Consider the following 21,280-nt stretch of genomic DNA (forward strand, 5'->3'; position numbering starts at 1 on the left):
ACTTCTTTGGTAGTTATTTTCCTGTTTTCTTGTGCTGGGTCACCCCCTCTGCAGTTGACTGAAACTGGGATGTACTTAGCTCTGGCTGCTGCTGAGTTAACAGAGACTTTCTAACTAGCTACACCCGAGGATGTAAAAAGAAAAAAAAAAACAATTCAGCTTGTAAATTCCTTTTATCAGTTTGCTCAATTGAACCCTTCTCTTAACAAAGGATCTTGTTAAAAAAAACTTAACACCTCTGCCTTCAGGCAAGGAGAGATAAGATATGCATCTACCTTCAGCTCTGCTTTCCAAGCAGCTAGAAGGAAAAAAAAATCTTACTGGCTTTTGGGTTTAAAATGAATCCCACCGCTCTGCCACCATGTCAAGGCTGTATCCCCACTTTGAACTTTAGGGTACAAAATGTGGGGGCCTGCATGAAGACTTCTAAGCTTAACTACCAGCTTAGGTCTGGTCCGCTGCCACCATCCCAATGGATTCCCTTCCCTGGGAAGCCTTGAGAAACCTTTCACCAATTCCCTGGTGAATACAGATCCAACCCCCTTGGATCTAAAAACAAGGAAAAATCAATCAGGTTCTTAAAAAGAAGGCTTTTAATTAAAGAAAAAGGTAAAAATTATTTCTGTAAAATCAGTATGGAAAATAACTTTACAGGGTAATCAAACTTAAAGAGCTCAGAGGACTCCCCTCTAGTCTTAGGTTCAAAATACAGCAAACAAAGATAAACACTCTAGTAAAAGGTACATTTACAAGTTGAGAAAACAAAGTAAAACTAAGACGCCTTGCCTGGCTATTTACTTACAAGTTTGAAATAGGAGGGACTTGTTTAGAAAGATGTGGAGAACCTGGATTGATGTCTGGTCCCTCTCAGTCCCAAAAGTGAATGAACAACCCAAACAAAGAGCACAAACAAAAGCCTTTCCCCCCTTTCCCCCCCCCCCCCAGATTTGAAAGTATTTTGTCCCCTTATTGGTCCTTTGGGTCAGATGCCAGCCAGGTTACCTGAGCTTCTTAACCCTTTACAGGGAAAAGGATTTTGGAGTCTCTGGCCAGGAGGGATTTTATAGTACTGTACACAGGACAGCTGTTACCCTTCCCTTTATAGTTATGACACGTGCCTTCTTTGCATTTTGTCAGATCTGCTGTGAAAGTGTTCTTAAAACGAACGTGTGCTGGGTAATCATCCGAGACTGCTATAACATGAAATACATGGCAGAATGCGGGTAAAACATAGCAAGAGACATACAGTTCTCCCCCAAGGAGTTCAGTCACAAATTTAATTAACACATTATTTTTTTTATGAGCATCATCAGCATGGAAGCATGTCCTCTGGAATGGTGGCCGAAGCATAAAGGAGTATATGAATGTTTAGTATACCTGGCACGTAAATACCTTGCAACGCCAGTTACAAAAGTGGCATGCGAACGCCTGTTCTCACTTTTAGGTGACGTAAATAAGAAGCAGTCAGCAGTATCTTAGCAACTGCCTGAACAAGAAGTAGGACTGAGTGGACTTGTAGGCGCTGAAGTTTTACATTGTTTTGTTTTGAGTGCAGTTATACAACAACAACAAAATCTACATTTGTAAGTTACACTTTCACGATAAAGAGATTGCACTACAGTACTTGTATGAGGTGAATTGAAAAATACTATTTCTTTTGTTTATCATTTTTACAGTGCAAATATTTGTAATAAAAATAATAATATAAAGTGAGCACTGTACACTTTGTATTCTGTGTTGTAATAGAAATCAATATATTTGAAAATGTAGAAAAACATCCAAAAATATTTAATAAATTTCAGTTGGTATTCTATTGTTTAACAGTGTAATTAAACATGATTAATTTTTTTAATTGCAGTTAATTTTTTTGAGTTAATTGTGAGTTACCTGCGAATAATTGGCAGCCCTAGATATTACCCAATTTATGTATAGGGAATATCACTGGAACAAATAATATCTTTAAAGCCAAGATGAACTTGTTGGGTGTGCTCACTGTACTTTATTAAAAAACAAAAGTTGTTAATAGAAAGAGAGGAGAATAATAAGAGCTAAGAGTAAAACTAAGTTCAAAGATTGGTTTGTCTTATTCAGAGAACTTCGCTGGCACCAAGCATTTGCACTAGCATTTGATGTACATGCCCAGGGGAAGTAGGAACTCTGAAATCTATAATCCATTTTTTCACAGTGTTCAATTAGAGTTAGGGGAGCGATTATTTAAAGCAGTATGGCTTGCACTCTAACTCAGTTCTCTGACTCAGCCTCATGTCATCGCTCACAGACTGGACTGCATGGTGGGGGAAGGAAAGCAGCTCCCCATAACTAAGGATGTATGGCAACATCAACTCTATTCCAGTAGAATAGAATACACTCATACACCCTCCTGCTATGCAGAAGGAGGCCAACAGAGAGATGTTTAATCCATACCAGATACTGCACAGCTCCCTTTGTTTTGTGGTATGCTATCATCCTGAGGCACAACAGAAGATGCACAGCAGTGAGAAATACGTGGAGCAAATCATTTAAAAACAAGTTGTTAATGAAATTAAAAATTACAGTTTTCGTTTTATTGGATTGAACGAAACAGTGACACAAACTTCAGAATTGTTAAGCTTTTCAAAGGCAGCCTCCCTGATATGAAATGTCAGGATTGAGTATTGATTCACTGCAGAACTCCACAGCAAAACTCTATCATTTAAAGGTAGTGTCCCCTAGACTATACAGTTTTTAGTGTAGAGACAATCCTGCCCTTGTGTGGGGATGGACCTTATGTGTAGTACATCTTTTTCCCCTCTCGTGGCTATGGTTTCTTTGTTACAAATGATAAAAAATGTTCTCTGCCTAAAACTAGAAATGTGTTAATTGGATACATTATGAAATAATCCAGATTGCATAATCCTGTTTTAATTACAGCATAATGAACCACTGTGCGCTTTCAAAGGCATGAATGAACGGCTTGTTAAAGTAACACAGTTGACCAAGTTTATTGCAGCTGCTCAGCCTTTGAAATGAAAAATACTTCGTTTTGATTCATAGAAATGAAAGTTCATCCCCCCTCCCCCCAACCGTCGTTTTTTCTTTGCAAAAAGAACCAAACAAAACATGTAAAATCTTTCTTTGGTTTTACCCACATATGGGAATAGGCAATGCACTAAATTGTTTTATTATCCTAATAAATTTTCCTTGTAATATGTTGCTGTTGTTTTTTCAGAAATTAAAATAATCAGTAAGATTTATATTATATTAAACCCATGAAAACATCAATAAAATATTGAAGGGCAAACGGTAGCCTCTATTCACAACTGTATACATTCTGTCTGAAAACCTGAGACGGCAGCAAATTCTTTGGTTTCTATAAACAACAGATTTTTCTCCCAGGTCATAGAGGTGGTGCTAATGTATGAACAAATGTTTATTCAAGACACAACTTTATTTAATTGTATTTGTTTGATCTCATTGTATGTTTTTATTAACAGGTGTGTATGTAATATAGACTGCAGTGGGTACAGTTTTAATCCTGTATGTGCTTCTGATGGAAGTTCTTATAACAATCCATGTTTTGTTCGAGAAGCATCGTGTTTGAGGCAGGAACAGATTGACATAAGGCACCTTGGACACTGCTTAGGTAGGTCTCGTTTTAGGTTTTGTCTCTTGCGTCATAAAGGGCCCAATCAGGCCCTTTAATTCTTTTTTATTTTTGAATTAAAATTCGCTGATCTTTCCTAATTGCCACCCAAAATATGTATGTATGTATGTATTTATTTATTTGCTTGTGTTGTATGTATATTATGTCTCTATCACTATGCTCTAAGTCGAGAAAAAACACATGTATTTAAAAAAATACATCTGAGCAATAGTCTATATGTCCATGAAATCAGCCACAACAGAAACATATTAAGAGAGCTCCATTCTACTAGAACACCCCAAGTCATCCCCTCACAACAGCAAGAATTAGATAGGCCTTTCAGCATGCCTAGCGGGTCAACACACTTGGGCCCTGACCTGAAAATACTTATCCATTTGCTTTTTATGCATGGGAGTGCTGCCATATGCAAATCGTGAGCATCATTTTTTGCAAGGTTTGGGGCCTTGGACCCTTCCCAGAGGGTATTCTGCCATAAAGAACCTGGAGGAGAGAGATGGATAGGAACAAAAGAGGAGGAGAGACCCAAAAGACAAAAGAGATGGCAGAGGGAAGAGGAGAAAGAGAAAGGGAGTGGGCAAGAGCTCCCTGCCATTAACATCTAAATTCTGTAAACGAGAATCCCAACTAGTCAACTGTCTAGCTGAAGAACAAACGAGAGGCTATCTGTAAAATACACTGGACCACCCCGCAAAGGACTTTTTAGGTCAAAACCGGAAAGAGCACCCAGAATTGAACTGGAAGCTCGTACAATCTCTGTAGGTATTGTTTACCTAACTATACCACAGGAAAAAATATCAACTGTGACTGTATGACTGTCACTAAATTATTTTCTCAAATATCAACTTCTTACATTGTAATAAAACATACTGGCCTGAAAATAAACATTTCTAAACAGATGTATTTTTATTTATTTATCATATAGAAACAGATGACACCAGCTCAGTAGGAAAGAAAGATGATGGAATGCAGTATCGACCAGAGGTGAAAGGTAATGTACTGGTATTTTGTTAATATGTTACATTCTCCCAAAATACCAAAAAATAGCGTGCATGCCCTTTTTCATCTGCTTCGCAACCAGGAGAGAAGTGAACAGCTGCTTTCCTACACCACTATCACCCCATCTCTGGTGAGCAGGAGATATGACTATTCCAAGTCTGCCTGGCATGTTTCCCTAGGATGCTGAACTCCCTTCTGTAGTTAGTAGACTCATAAGACATGAAGACATGCCCTCCATTGCCCTGATCATGGTACCAGCCCTTCTCTGCACCTGTTCCAGGTTGAATTCACCTTTCTTAAACATGGATGACTAGAATTGCACACAGATTCCAGATGAGGGCTCCCTAGTCCCTTCTACAATGGCATTAATATTTCTCTATCTCTGCTAGAAATATCTCAACTGATACTTCCTAGGATCACATTTTCCTCTTTCACAGCCACATCACAATGGTGTTTCATAGTCATGTTGTGATCAACTAATTCACCTGGCTCTTTCTCCTGCTCGGTCACTTACAACTGCTGAGCCCCTCAGCTCATAGCAGAAAGTTTTGTTATCTGGCCCTAAGTGCATGATTTTGCACTTTTTACTATTACATTTCATCCCATTTCTATTGCTCTAGTCAAGATCATCTGATTCTTCCTCTATGATATTCCAGTCCCTCTCTGTTTTGATAATGCCCCCCCAACTTGGTGTCATCAGCTAATTTCATTAGTATGCTCCTGCTTCTTGTGCCAAGGTCACTAATGAAAATATTTAATATAGGTCCCAAAGCAGGTCCCTGAGGAATTCCACTAGTAACCTCACTCCAGCCTGATAGTTAACCTTTCAGCACAACCTGTTATCTCCCTTTTACCCAGTTCCTTATCCACCTTACAGTTCTTATACTAATCCCCATATCCTCCAGTTTAGCTAATAATTTCCTATGTGGCACTGTATCAAATGCTTATAGAAGTCCAGACAGATTAGATCTTCTGTTAGACTACTCAGATTTTCTCAGGCTCCTTGAAAAAAAGCTATGTTTCTGTGAAGATGGTGATACCTTGAGGCAACTGGCTTGTGCCCAAGTAGATGTCACTTGAGGGCTAGCTATCTTGAGGTTTTGGGGAGGTCACTGTGATGCACTTATGCTGAGGCGGAGGGATGGTGAGAGCCTGCTGAGAGGTAAGGCCAAGCCAAGAGTCCTGCCTGCCCTGAGTCCAATTGACCTCACCTCATATCTTCTGGGAACAACTTTATAACCTCCACCCCCACACTCTTGCTATTAGCTGCTTCCCAGCACTGCCAGGCCCAGCCCCAGCATCAGCTGGGGCTGGTCTATTCCAGGGCTGGAGTTCAGAATGATTTTGCTGAAGAGTGAGCTGGCTACTCAGAGGTTCTGGTCATTCTAGAGTGCGGCTGTTTCAACAACTGCTGTGATAGGGGAGGGATAGAGAGAGGGAGGAGAAATCATTCTGAAGAAGGAGGTGGAGGAGACTTCTTTGCAGGAAAGTAGGCAGGCCACATTGGGTGGGCGTGGGAAGGGCTCAGGAGGAGCCTTTGCATCCTAAGAGCCTCAGTACAGTTTACTATAGTAGCCCTTGGAGTACTAACAGTTAACCCTGTGGATCAAAGAGCTGCCGCCAGGAGGTGATGCTAGACATGGGGAGACTTTTATAATTTTGCATTTATTCAAATGTTTTCCTCTGTCTTTGCTTTCAGGCCCTTATCTCTGCTTTCATACCTCTGCTCTCAGAAGCTCCAGCAATTTGTCCTTTGTGCCATAGGTCTCTTTCTTTTATTGCTCCAGAGCTCTAAGCTTTCTTCTGCCAGCTCTTCAACCTATTCTAAAGTCTTAGTAAGTGCTCCCTGTATAACACCGACAGACCCCGGTCATCGTTGTCGGGATTGAACTGGGAACCTCTGAAGCTCAGTGCATGAGCCTCTACCACATGAGCTAAAAGCCAGCTGGCTATTAGCTAAGGCAGACTCATTTAATTCTCTCTCTATAAGTGGTCTCGGTGCAACTAGAGAGAACAGAACACCACACCCAGGAGGTGTGGGGGTTACATACTTCCCCTAGCTGAAGAAGCGCATCCCAAGCTTCAGAGACTTCCCAGTTGAAATCCCATACGAGCCCCCACTTGTAACACCGACAGACCCCGGTCATCGGGATTGAACTGGGGACCTCTGGAGCTTAGTGCATGAGCCTCTACTGCCTGAGCTAAAAGCCAACGGCCTGTTAGCTAAGGCTGTAGAGCAGACGTCTTTAGTTCTCTCTAAGTGGTCTCGGTGCCTCTAGGTGGGACAAAACTTCACACCCCGGAGGTGTGTGGGTTACACCTGCATCTGCACCTGAGTCATTTCTCCACCTTCACTCCCTGGCGTTGTCTATGTTGCCCACTCCTTTTCTCTTTCTCCTCTTCCCTCTGCCCTCTCTTTTGTCTTTTGGGTCTCTCCTCCTCTTTTGTTCCTATCTATCTCTCTCCTCCAGGTTCTTTATCACCCTATTTTCTCCTTCTTGGCCCTCTCTTCTTTCTATTATCACTTGTTAACTTGGGTCCTTTAGTTTTCTCTTGTAACCCTATCTTGCTTTTCTCCAGAGCTCTGTTAAGCCTTGTCTTCACTGCCACTTACAGCACTGAAACTTTCTTTGCTCAGGGGTGTGAAAGACACAGCTTTCCCCAAGCCAAGTGCTAAATGTGGCTGTCTACCAACTGTTTGCCTAGATCCCACTGGCAGAACTTCAGCCCATCTCCTTTACAATATGTTGATTCTTTGGGTATGTCTACATACCCGCTGGATCAGCGGGCAGCGATCGATCCAGCGGGGGTTGATTTATCGTGTCTAGTCTAGACATGATAAATCGACCCCCGAGCACTCTCCCGTCGACTCCTGTACTCCACCACCACGAGAGGCGCAGACAGAGTCCATGGGGGAGCGGCAGCAGTCGACTCACCGCAGTGAAGACACCACGGTGAGTAGATCTAAGTACGTCAACTTCAGCTATGTTATTCATGTAGCTGAAGTTGCATAACTTAGATCGATCACCCCTGCAGTGTAGACCAGGCCTAAGTCAGGAAGGTTTTCTCCAGTTTAGGAAGCCCACAATAGCAGCAGATTTAGTTATCACTAAGGGGTAATTTTTCAGTGTTGAGTGAGTGTGCTGCTAAATTCCACAGGCTTCTGTGAAACTTGAGCTCTAAGCCACTGCTTTATTAATTCTTTGTCCTGTCACCACAGAAGTTTTTGGAAGGATGCTATATTTGTGTTTGTTTTGTATATTTACTAAATCTATTTGTGTATGTTTTCAAGATGCCAGTGATCAAAGAGAAGACATTTATATTGGAAACCACATACCTTGTTCAGAAAGCTTCAATGGTTACTGTATACATGGAAAATGCGAATTCATTTATTCCACTCAGAAGGCTTCCTGCCGGTAAGTCAGTGAATGAATAAGCAGCACAGATCCTATATGCATCTGAAAGTCATGCTGAAGTACTGTGTAAAGCTTAAACACAATGCATTTTATACACAGAATATTGAAAACATTGGTTTGTGATAATGTGCTGTAGGCTAGACTGTGGCATTGAAGCCACATCCATGCGTAGGGGGCAGTGCAGAGCTGCCCTACCCCAGTAGGAGCATGAGGGAGGTGGGGCTTGGGGGCAGGCACAGTCTCTTCTGGAGCTCATCAGTGCACACCTTAAGAAGGAATATATTGCTTCTCCCAGGGGACCAGCCCTGTTCTGCAGACTAGTGAACATAGCTGCCAAGCCTTCTGTCACTCTGTGTCACATTTTATAGAAATGAGCCCATTTTCAGTCCTTCATAGAAGAGGGCAAGTTAGTAGCAAAGAATTTCCTTCAAGCTGTAGTGGACAAAGCAGACATGCATCCAGAGGCTTGGCGACTGGCATAGTGATGAGGCGTGAGTCTTAGCTTCACTCCTCGGGACTCCCCAGGAAGATCCAGAACACCATACACCTGCCTTTTTACGAGTCGAATTTCAGCAAGAAATCAGATGAGTCCGTGCACTTGTTGAGAGACTCCAGGTCAACTCTATGGTCTCTAGGAATTTTCACCTTGGCCCAAGGAAAAAACATCAGAGGCAGGTGTATAAGCCAAGCCCTGCTTCCCCTCCCCCCACCCCCGAGTTTTTGCTATCAACATCCAGCCAAGTCCCTAAGTAAACAATAGAGAATTCAGCTGTCTCATTTTTTCAGCCCCCCGCTACCACAACTTCTACCCATTCCCAGCTACCCACTAAAGGCTACTTTTAATGCCTTCGTCAAGATCTGCCCACCACTGTTGATACCAGCCACCTCTACCTTCCCCATTATCTTTGGGGGCTGCCTCTCCCTTTGCACTTACAGACAGTTGGGTTTTAGAAATTATCCATCAAGTGTACTCTGTAGAGTTTCCCTTCCTTCTCACAAACTCTCATTCTGGTCTCCCTCAAAGAGAACACTCATGAGGTGATCCTCCAACAGAAGGTGGACTCCCTCCTCCTACAAGAGGCAATAGAACAAGTGCCACCTCAGTATCAAGGGAGGGGTTCTATACCCTTTATTGCTTAGTCCCACAAAAATCTGAATGGTGGAGACCCATTCTGGACCTTCGACAACTTAACTTCATTATTCAAAAGTCAAAATTCAGGATGGTTACACTAGCATCAATAATCCCTTCCCTACAGGAAGGGATGTAGTTCACGGCTTGCAACATGGACACATATTTCCATGTAGATATTAACCCATCCCAGAGAAAGTTTGTTTGGTTTCTAGCGGGTCAGGAACATTTCCAGTTCAGAGTCCTTCCCTTTGGACTAGCAACAGCACCCAGAGTATTCACGGAGGTCTTCTCTGTGTTTGCAGCCCAATGTCTTGACGATTGGCTCCTAGTATATTGCTCCAGCAAAGATGTCAGGTCAGCGACTATGTTCCTGCTGCATCTTCTAGCAGCACTCAGTGTCTGCATAAACAAAGAAAAGTCTGTTTTAACACCTACACAGATGATGAACTTTATTGGAGTGACACTGCACTCCATTGTAACAAGAGCTTTCCTCCCCATGGAAAGATTTCAGTTAATGAGCAATCTTGCAGCTGATTACTCACAGACGAAGAACTATGGTCAGGATGTGCCTTTTTTTTCCAGGCCACATGGCCTCATGCACTTATGTGGCACCATTGCCAGGCTTCACCTACGCTGCCCGCAGGCCTGGCTCTGGTTGGTCTACTCACCAGACCAGGATCACATCAACACCAGAGTGACTGTTCCCACCGGGGTCAGCACCTCTCTTACACGGAGGTTGAACCTGGATAGAGTGAGAGTTGGTGTCCCCTTTGTCACTCCCATTCTCAGAATCATCATAACACACACATCCCTTATGAGGGGGTGCTCGCCTGAACAGCCACACTGTACAAGGTGCCTGGACCCCCTGGGAGGCCAGATTGCACATCCATCTACTGAAACTGAGAGCAGTCCACCTGGCATGCAGGGTTTTTCTCCCGCTCATTCATTCTCTTCATGTCCAAGTAATGTCAGACAACATCACCATGGTCTTTTACTTAAACAGGGTAGAGCAAGATGTCTTCTCCTTTTCCTAGAAGCAGTCAAGCCTGGAACTGGTGCATCACAAACCACATCACTGTCCCAGCCACATACTTTCCAGGTGCCCCAAACGCTCTAGAAGATAGCCTGAGCAGACACTTCTCTGCAGACCATGCGTGGGAGATACTCAGCTCTAGCCTGAGCTAGTTATTCATTCAGTGGGGAACAGCTCAGTGGGATCTCTTCACATCCCAAATAAACAGGCAGCTTCCCTTGTACTCAGGGGTGCTGGAACAATTTTTATAGAGGGGCTGCTGAGAGCCATTGAATCAAACTGTAAACCCTGTATATAATGGAAACCACTTCAAGCCAGAGGGCACGGCAGCACCCCCAGCAGCCCTAGTTCCAGCACCTATGCTTGTACTTCTCCAGAGGAGCTATAGGTCACAGTCCCAGGGCAATGCTTTCCTGTTGTCATGGACAGACAATCTCAGATATGCCTTTCCTCCCATTCCCCTGTTACCACAGGTCTTGAGAAACATCTGTCAGGACAGAGCCAGAGTCATTCTCCTTGCTCCCAACTGGCCCAGACTGTTTTGGTTCCCGGAGCTCCTGAGAATGTCAGTTCATCCCCTTGTTAGAATCTGCCCCTTCTCAGATCTCCTTACTCAGGAAGGGGGCAGAGTCAGACACCCCGATCCAGACCCTGTCCCCCTCATGGCTTGGTGTTTGTATGGGCATCAGAACTAGAACACTCTTGCTTGGCACTTGTCCAAGCAATTCTTACTCAAAGTAGGAAGGACTCAACTAGAACCTGCTACCTAGCTAAACAGAAACACTTCTCTGCCTAGACTCAGCATAAACAGCCTCCGCCAACTTCTGCAAATATCCCAGTCATTTTAGATTATTTCTAGGGCTGTCAAGTGATTAAAAAAATTAATCGTAATTAATCGCACTGTTAAACAACAATAGAATACCATTTATAAATATTTTTGGATGTTTTCTACATTTTCAAATATATTTATTTCAATTACAACACTGAATACAAAGTGCTCACTCTATATTTATTTTTATTACAAGTATTTGCACTGTAAAAAAACAAAAGAAATAGTATTTTTCAATTCACCTAATACAAGTACTGTAGTGCAATCTCTTTATCATGAAAGTTGAACTTACAAACACAGAATTATGTACAAAAAATGAATTAAAAAATAAAACAATGTAAAATTTTAGAGCCTTGAAATCCACTCAGTCCTACTTCTTGTTCAGCCAGTCGCTCAGACAAACAAGTTTGTTTACATTTACACGAGATAATGCTGCCCGCTTTTGTTTACAATGTCACCTGAAAGCGAGAACAGGCATTTGCATGGCACTGTTATAGCCAGTGTCGCAAGATATTTACATGTCAGATGCGCTAAAGATTCATATGTCTCTTCATGCTTCAACCACCATTCCAGGGGACATTCATCCATGCCGATGACGGATTCTGATCGATAAGAATCTAAAGCAGTGCGAACTAATGCATGTTCATTTTCATTATCTGAGTCAGATACCTCCAACAGAAGGTTGATTTTCTTTTTCGTTGGTTTGGGTTCTATAGTTTCCGCATTGGAGTGTTGCTCTTTTAAGACTTCTGAAAGCATGTGCCACACCCCGTCCCTCTCAGATTTTGGGAGGTACTTCAGATTCTTAAACCTTGAGTCAAGTGCTGTAGTTATCTTTAGAAATCTCACGTTGGTACCTTCTTTGCATTTTGTCAAATCTGCAGTGAAAGGGTTCTTAAAATGAATAACAGTGCTGGGTCATCATCCGAGACTGCTGTAACATGAAATATATGGCAGAATGCAGGTAAAACAGAGCAGGGGACATACAATTCTCTCCCAAGTTGTTCAGTCACAAATTTAATTAATGCATTATTTTTTAAACGAGCATCATCTACATGGAAGCATGTCCTCTGGAATGGTGGCCGGAGCATGAAGAGGCATGCAATAGTGGACATATGCAGAGTGGCTTCCCGGAGTTCCATTCACAAAACATTACCCACTAGAATCATAGACTGTTAGGGTTGGAAGGAACCTCAGGAGGTCATCTAGTCCAACCCTCTGCTCAAAGCAGGGTCAATCCCCAGATAGACTTTTGCCCTAGATGCCCCCCTCAAGGATTAAACTCACAACCCTGGATTTAGCAGGCCAATGCTCAAACCACTGAACTATCCAGGCCTCTACTAAAGATGCAACAGCAGGAAGTACAGGACTTCAAGCATCTTTCCTGCCAGCATCCTCACATCCACCTCCAGTCTGAATACTACTTGTCAATCACCCACATGTGGAATATACTTAGAGACCAGCACTCAAAGAAGAAATGGAGGTTACTTATCTGTAACTGAAAGTTGTTCAAGATGTGTGGTCCCTATCACAGGTGCCGGCTTTTTCCTTTGCCCGGAGGTGCTCAATACCCACTCAACCCCAGGCCCTGCCCCCACTTCACCCCTTCTCCCAAGCCTCCACCCCCACCCCGCCTCTTCCTGCTCCCTCTCTGCCCCTGTCCTGCCGCTTCCTGCCCTGTTCCATCCCCACTCCTCCCTCACCCTCCAAGCATCTCCTGCACACCGCAGAACAGTTGATCGCGGTGGGCGGGAGGCACTGGGAGGGCGGGGGAGGAGTTGATTGGTGGGGCCACTGGTGGACGGGAGGTGCTGCAGGAGATTGGGGGAAGCTAGCTGCCAGTGGGTACTAAGCACCCACTAATGCGCCTACGATCCCTATCTTTATTTCACTACCTGCCCTCTGTCCCCTCTGCTTCGGATCCTACTGGATTTGCAGTAAGAACTGGAGGGGCATCAGCCCACACTGCCTCTTATGTCCTCGGTCTGGAGCAGAAGGAGAATTACTGTGCATGTGTGAGGCACCGCTTGTTAGAAGTTCTCTCTCGGGCACATGGCATGTATACACACCCATATGTGGCATACAGATAGGGACCAGACATCTTGAAGAAACGTCCAGTTACAGGTAACTAATCTCCATTTATACTCCATTTATATATTGATCTCTTTTAATTTTTTCTTATAAATCAATCCCTCATATGACCTGGTCATTATCTGTTACTCTTGTCAAAACTCGCTCTAGTTTGTCAATATTTTACTTTTCACCATTTGTTTTTTTATTTTATGTGCTAGTAAATATTATTTTATAAAAAAAGTAAACTGTATCCATTGTCTGCTCAGTATACTATGGCAACTCAGTATACTACTGAAACTTGAAATTACACATTTCCAAAAATCTGTGAACTTTCCACTTTATTTCTTTAGTTTCCAAGTAAAATTAATCCTATTTCTTCTAAAGTAAGAAGTCATTGAGGAGTGTATTTAAAGAAAAATGGCCACCTTTCTTTTGTGGATGGTGATGGTCTAGTTGTCATGAGCAAACATCATTAAAGAATTTTTATCCTGAGTCTATGGGCCCTGGTGGTATTTTCAGACTAGTGATATATGGTTCTGTAGCTTTCTGTAGCTCGTTGCTTTACTTTTCTTCCAAAAGATCACTTGTAGAGCTGCTAGAGTTCAACATATTTCCTACCTTGATCCTTGAAAGTGCTATAGTAGCCCAGGAGGGAGTGGAGGGCCCCCTCACGAGCCAGCATGGCTGGGAACACAGCCTTTTACAAATCATTATTTTCCTTTTCATCTGACCTTTTTCCTCATTACTGGGACACAATAACCTTTTCATTTTATGTTCATCCTCTTTAGCGAGTGTGTCAGACTCTCTCTTCCTTTAGCAGGGATTAAGCTGCCATTTGCAGCAGCAGAGCTCTCACAACATACCCCGTCTCATTTATGGCAAATTTGTTATGCCCCCGTCTTATTTTTCTGGTAATGAAGTGTCCAGATTTGAGTGAAATATTGGGCTGGATTGGAGCCTGGATTAGCATGCTCTCCATCCTCCTCGTCAGAGAATCTCAAATTCTACCTCACACAAGTGGGTGTGTAGTGATTGCAAATGGTCTCCTGGCGCATTGGACAGCCTACACAGCGGCTAGGCATGATTGCAGAGTCTAAAGCCCTGCAGGTGCCTGGTACCCGAGTGGGTGTGGACGGAGAGAGGACTATGACGTCATGCCCTACTCACCAGCCAGTGGAGCTGTCCGATCACATGAGGGGTATTCAGTTGCACCCCATCAAGTGATTTACCGGTGGTCATGCTGTCTCTGCACAGCTAGTGGCTCTAGGTTGCCTCCAGGTGCTTGCCCTGGGACCATGCAGCTTTGCATCACCCCCAGTGTAGGGCTGTGCCAACAACACGCAGCTGAGCCTTTTGCTTGTTGTCTGAATAAAGAAATACATTAATTTAATTTGGCATCATTTTATTTTGATAAACCCATGTTGCCTACTATTTATCATCTTATTTTCCAGTAAGTGCTTATAAAATGGACTGCTTTACTAGTTTACAGGTAATTAGAGGTCTGGTCTATAATACTTCATCCCCTCACCTGCCAATTCCATTCTTGACATCAGTATTTTCTTTGCCTTATTCCAGGCCTCCAGGATCTCTCTTGCCCTGCAGGAGTTCTCAAAAATAATTTCCAACCATTTCAGAAGTTCTGAGAATGTCTTTAGCATTCCAGGGTGACAGTCATTGAACTGTAATGATTTGAATATTTTCAGATTATCTGGATATTCTTTAAACTCTTCTTTCTTGATTGTGCTTTATAGAATGGTTCTTACATTAAGCCTACTATGGCTACTATCTTCTTTAAAGAAGACAAAAGCAAAGTAGGGAATAACGAATTAGCGTTCTATCTGTCACCTGTTCTTTTCCTTTCTTCCTACTAGGTAATGCACAAACAGGTTCCTTTGTCATTTCCTTCCTTCTTATAAATGTACATAAATTTATCTTGGTTCCTTTCCCATCCACTGTTAATGATATCTAGCGTAATGTTGTGCCTTTTTCTTAATGATGCTGCTTTTATTGGTACTTATCCAATCTGTGAGCCAATGTCTCCTGCAGAAAGCCCGTAGATGAGGAATGTGTATTCACAAGAATACATGGGTTTCATAGCACTGAAAATCCAGGGCATTTTCCCTGCATGCCTGTGGAAAAAGTTTTTTGCTTCCCCAAATGTAACTAATTCCTGTCCTCCATCGTCACCTCACCAAGCACAGGGATGGATTTTGGGGTGAGTTGGAGTGATTCTTTGTGATACACCCAAGCATAACTGACTTTGTTTATATCAGGGGTGTTGTGTGTGTGTTTGTGTGCGTGTGCATGTGCGTGCATGTATCTTTAATTCCTCTCCAGCCTGCTGCTACAGAAGTGGAGGCCAATTGCTTGTTGAATTCAACACTACTGATATGTTTAACATCAGTTCATTTTCAAGACTAACTTCACAAGGAAAACGAGCAACACGTTTATATTTTAATGTTAAAGCTGAGATTTTTTCTGTTTGTAGTCACTCCCTCCACCTCCTCCCCCACCACAAGTCAGGAGTGAGGCTGCTGGTCTAGCTCTGGCTGCATGGAGAGATATGGGGTAGGGCCTGTTAACTATGTAGAATCCACGGGAGATGTTGGCTCCATTAATTCTGGGTATTCAGTGTGATGCTTTCCGCTGTGTGCTCTTCAGCCTCTCTCCCCTCAGCAGCATGGCTCAGTCAGGAATGTGCTCTCATTGTCTTCTTCTCTAGGGCTGTGCCCTGCATGGATTGAAAATTTGTGTTGCTCTGAGAGCACAAACATCCACTGAATTTGCCTTTGAGAAATCGGCTGGTTTGCTTGGGGAGGATGCTGTTTAGAGAAAAGTGCTCCTGCTCTGCCTCCTACCAGCCTGTTCACACCCCTCCCAAATTTCCAGGGACTCCCTCAGGAGCACTGCTCACTTGTTTGAGGGGAAGTGGGGCAGCATGCTGTGTAGGCCAAGTCTGTACTGCTTCCCACCTTCCAGTCAGGTTCTGATGGGATGCTCTGTCCTGCCTGGACATTGACTGGTGCTTGTTACCGCACTAATCTTCCTGCATGGCTTTTGGGGGGGGTGCCTGATGCGGTCCTAGAATCATCTGACTTGTGAGCCAGGACCTCAGCCTTCCTGACCTTTCTGTACAGTCTTCTGGGGAACTAGCCTGGCCTTTGTCTAGCATCTGCAGCCTGGAGTTCTGGCCTACTGGGCATTTGGTGAGTGCAGGCTAAGAGCTGGCTGTGGGGAGAGCAATGGGACAGGTTTGGGCTGGAACCCAACCATCCCGATAAAACAGGTGGTGTTGGTGCCAGTCCTTCCACAAAGCCCTTGCAGAGTTCTGTTCCTGTAACTGACACAAACCAAATTCTACACAGTTTGCTCAGCTCTGATAGGCATATTATATTTGTGTGTATATATACACACACACACTTCTTTCATAGTAACATCATCAATTTTTCTCCATTGTTCCTCCTCATTGTCTTTTGATTTGTGTCATATATTCCTGTTTTGTTCCATGCACCCTGGTCCCTGACTGAGTTTGGAGATCCTCTGGAGATCAATTTCTGGAGATCCTCTGCCCACTTGTTTTATCACATCTGTTTGTTGTTCCCTAACTTAGGCCCCAGTTCAACAAGGTACTTAAGCATGTGCTTAACTTTAAGCACATGAGCTGTCCCACTGAAATCACATTCTTAAAATCTATGCTTACTTCCTTTGTTGAACTGAGACCACAGGGCCCAGGGAGCCCTGGCAAAATTAGTCAAAATTAGTTGTACTCGATGAAAGTGGAGGACATCCACTCTGTGCCTCCCTCTCTCCACAAAAGGAAGACCCGTGCTGTAAAACCTTGCACTCTCCTCAGCCTCCCCTCGGCCTGGGTGACAGCTTGCTTCATTCATTTTCAGAACTGGCTGAATCTCAGAGGAAATCCCTTGTGCTGTTCTTGCCTTCAAACCTTATCTGAGGTCATGGAAGTAGCAGCGCAGACAGTGACAAGTGGGTTTTTCTCCTGCTGTCTCTATACTATCCTCCATCCTTTACATTATGTCCCAATTTTTGAAGTTTTCATCGATTACTAGGCTTTTTGCCTGTCCCTCAGATTACTATTTTATCTGCAGAATGATTTGCATATTGATAAGACTCAATATTCCATGAAATATTCCTTGTGTCTTTCAGATGTGAATCAGGATATACTGGACAGCACTGTGAAAAGACAGACTTTAGTATTCTTTATGTTGTACCAAGCAGACAAAAGCTTACACATGTCCTTATTGCAGCAATAATTGGAGCTGTACAGATTGCCATTATAGTTGCAATTGTCATGTGCATAACAAGGTAGGTAATTATAAAAGCAATATAACACCACACATTTTTATGTATGTGTGATTATTTATTATAAATGTATTTAGGAACTTGACTGTCCCAAAGCTCTATGTGCATAACACACGTTCTAAAAAATACAGTGATCAAATATAGAATGATTAATGTGTCCAGACTGGTTACATGATGCCTCTGTATTTATCACAACATCTAAATCAGTCAGGACAATAAACTGCCCCTTCACACACAAATCACCGCTAGCCGCTCCATTCCCCTCCACCAATCCAGTGCCAAAAGCTGAGGAGAAAATATGAGCTTTACAGTAGATTCCAAACATTAGCAAATTGGTTAGACCAGTGGTTCTCAAACTGTGGGTCGGGACCCCAAAGTGGGTTGCGACCCCATTTTAATGGGGTAACCAGGGCTGGCATTAGACTTGCTGGGGCCCGGGGCCAAAGCCTGAGCCTCACCATGCAGAGCCGAAGCCCAAGGGCTTCAGTCCTGGGCAACGGGCTCAGGTTACATGCCCCCTGCCTGGGCATAGGCACCAACTCAATGGGTGCTCCGAGGCTGGAGCACCCACTGGGAAAAACTGGTGGGTGCTCTGCACCCTCCGGCAGCTCCCTGCCCCATCCCCCCACCCCAGCTCACCTCCGCCTCCGCTCCACCTCAGCCCCCTCCCCTGAGCGCACTGTGTCCCTGCTTGTCCCCCCTTGCTCCCAGCACTTGCTGCCGCGAAACAGCTGTTTTGCACGGCAAGCGCTGGGAGGGAGGAGGGAGGAGAGGGAACGCGGTGCGCTCGGGGGAAGAGGCGGGGCCGGGATTTGGGGAAGGGGTTGGAATGGGGGCAGGGCAGGGCTGAGGGCGAGCACCCACCAGCGCCCGGAAAAGTTGGCGCCTATGTGCCTGGGGCTGAAGCCCTTGGGCTTTGCCCCCCCCTTCCCTGGCCGGGCTGGTGGGCCTCGGGCTTTGGCTTTGCACCCCACCCTCTCCTAGAACAATAGTGCTCGGGAGGGCTCAGGCTTCAGTCCCCCTTCCTGGAGTCGTGTAGTAATTTTTGTTGTCAGAAGGGGCTCGTGGTGCAGTGAAGTTTGAGAACCCCTGGGTTAGACCAAAGTGGGAGATACTTCCAGAGTAGAAGCTACCTCATGAAAAACACCGTGGCCCCTTCTCCCCACCAGAGGATGTGTGGGTTCAGGCCCCTCCAGTGATATAAATGCGGTGCTGTCATGTGGAGAAAGGTGCATCCCTCAGGTACTCAGCTGCTTAACCATTTAGGACTTTATTGGTTAAAGCCAACACCTTAAACCCCACCTAGAAATTAATATGCAGCTAGTGCTCTAGTCTGTAGAGCGCCCGTGCAATGTGCTGTCCCTGTTAAGCTCCTCTTAGGAAATGAGCAGCTGAATTTTGCACTCTGTTAAGTTTCCAAGATATCTTAAGAGAGAGCCCTGTGGGAACGTGAGTTGACAAAGGCACAGATAACTGTAGTGAAGTCCAGATCCTCTTCTTGTCAAGGGCCTAACCTCATAAGGCACTGAGCACTTTGGCCCCGATCTAACAAAGCTCTCAAGCATGTACTCACCTTTAAATACGTGAGGAGTTCCAGTGAAGTCGGTGGGATTAATCACATGCTTAAATATTGTGTGGGATCAAGGCCAGAGTGCTTTCAACTCTAAATTCACATGAAAGGCATCTCTCCTGGCAACAGCTGCTACCACAGTAGCCTGGGATGTCATAGACCCTCCAAAGTGCCAACCCATAGATGCCAACTTTTCCGGGTACCGGTCGGTGCTTGGCCCCTCCCCCACCCCGACTCCACCCCTGCCCCACCCCCATTCCAACCCTTTCCCCAAATCCTGGCCCCGCCTCTTCCCCCGAGCATGCCGCTTTCCCTCTCCTTCCCCCTTCCTCCCAGCACTTGCCACACGAAACAGCTGTTTCGCGGCGGCAAGCACTGGGAGCAAGGGGGGACAAGCAGGGGAGGAGGTGGAGGCGAAGCAGAGGCAGAGGTGAGCTGGGGGCGAGGGGGCAGGGAGCTGCCAGTGGGTGCAGAGCACCCACCAATTTTTCCCCGTGGGTGCTACAGCCCCAGAGCACCCACAGAGTTGGCACCTATGTGCCAAACTACCAAAGCACTGGTGCACTTCCCCAGTCAGTGATGCTGATAGACACTATGCTGTTATTGAGATTTTTGGTTAAAAGAAGAAAGTAAAATCATGAATGCTGTTTTAAATATGTAGAATAAGATTAAAATACATTTTCTTCCTCTTTAAAAAAATACAGAAAATGCCCTAAAAACAACAGAGGACGTCGACAGAAGCAAAACCTAGGCCATTTTACTTCAGATACATCATCCAGGATGGTTTAACGTGATGATTTTTATACCTACATTGACCATGTGATGTACATTTTTATTATATCTTTTTTTAAAGAATGGAACTATTTATTTCAGAGGCCTTATTTTTGGACATTTTTAGTGTAGCACTGTTGGTCTGTTGTATTCTGAAAGCATCAGCTCTAACAACTAAGGACTGTTTTAGTAATTTTCCTTTTATGTTTTTGAATACCGTAGTTCATTTTCTGTATCTGTATCACATGGTTATATAGTAGATTTGTGCTTTATTCATGGAATGTAATATTTTTGAGAACACAGACTTATTTCACCAATGGTTGTAGATAAAAAACAAAAATACCCACCATTACCTAGCAAACAAGGCATGAACTAAAGGTAAAGATGTTTACAGCTTACTTTTCTTATGAAAAAACTAGGAGACACTGTGTTTAAATACCGTAGATATTTAAATGTTTTTGAAAGTTAGTAACTGATTTTTTAGACACTGCCTATCGCATGAACTGTGAAGCTGTGTACTGTGTGTAGTTGTAACATATTTATAAAATGTATTGGCTGGGTCTAAGCACTACCGTCTTCATAAATAATTCTGACACTTTATTTTTAAAAAGTAAAAATATAAATTTCATAATCCAGTAGAGCAAATGGCATAGTTCCAAAAGAAGTAGGTCTTGGTAGATTTTGTTATTGTAAAAATCTGTGTTTGAATAATCAAACTCACATGATTGGAATAAAGCCTACTTTATCGCTGTTAAAACTGCTTTAATACTTATTAAACTTTTTTTAAGACAATAGATGTTTTAACACCAACAAGACAGATTGTATAGTGTTTGTGATTTAAAAAAATAAAGTTAATTAATGACTACTGCTCTTGTATAGAATATTTTCAAGAGCTAAATAAAATCCATCCAAATTAGTCTGCTGGTTATAGTTATATTAATAGACTGTTAGTTGTTGTTTAAAAGATCCAGAGATAAAATGTGAGTAGGATGTGTTCAGCTGTTTAACATGTAGTTTAGGCTTTCAGAATTCTGCATGTAGGATTTAATAATTTGTTCAATAAAAAAATGCTTTCAACATTTGAACTGGAAAAGCATGTCACAATACAATGTTTTCACTATATTGCCTCTGCTTTAGTGTGTTTATTTGTTACTTGATTTCGTAGCCAGAGTGATTTGAAAACTGCTCCTTTTGGCTTAAATACACTCATGTTTACTTTTGAAAACTGTCTGAATTCCCCCAAAGGAAATCATTTCATTGAAATGAGAGCAACAGCAGATCTTAAATAAATATGCCAGTTGGCTCTCCTGCTTAATTAGTAAGTTGCTTAACTTTCCCAGATTAACACTAATAACGTCACTAGTACAGAAGTGTGACCCTTTAAATGTATGTTCCATTCCAGACATTCCCTCCTAATTTTAGAGGTTTCATATTGCAAAAAGTATCCAAATAATCATGGAGGGATAGTCTGTAGTTATAAATATTTGACCATTC

The 21,280-nt window shown here is 43.4% G+C and overlaps 1 protein-coding gene across 1 annotated transcript in view; it reads left to right on the top strand.

Annotated features, from left to right (window-relative positions):
• TMEFF1 (transmembrane protein with EGF like and two follistatin like domains 1) overlaps positions 1–20,908 on the top strand; it is a 207,409-nt gene extending 186,501 nt beyond the window's left edge. The window contains exons 6-10 of the mRNA XM_054018571.1: positions 3,474–3,622; positions 4,566–4,631; positions 7,932–8,055; positions 17,290–17,448; positions 19,720–20,908. Coding sequence (XP_053874546.1) covers positions 3,474–3,622; positions 4,566–4,631; positions 7,932–8,055; positions 17,290–17,448; positions 19,720–19,804 — 583 coding nt within the window. The 3' untranslated portion in view covers positions 19,805–20,908. The remainder of the gene's footprint in view (positions 1–3,473; positions 3,623–4,565; positions 4,632–7,931; positions 8,056–17,289; positions 17,449–19,719) is intronic.
• The last annotated feature ends 372 nt before the right edge of the window (positions 20,909–21,280 follow it).

The sequence above is a fragment of the Malaclemys terrapin genome, chromosome 2 (assembly GCF_027887155.1).
Source record: "Malaclemys terrapin pileata isolate rMalTer1 chromosome 2, rMalTer1.hap1, whole genome shotgun sequence".
NCBI lineage: Eukaryota > Metazoa > Chordata > Testudines > Emydidae > Malaclemys > Malaclemys terrapin.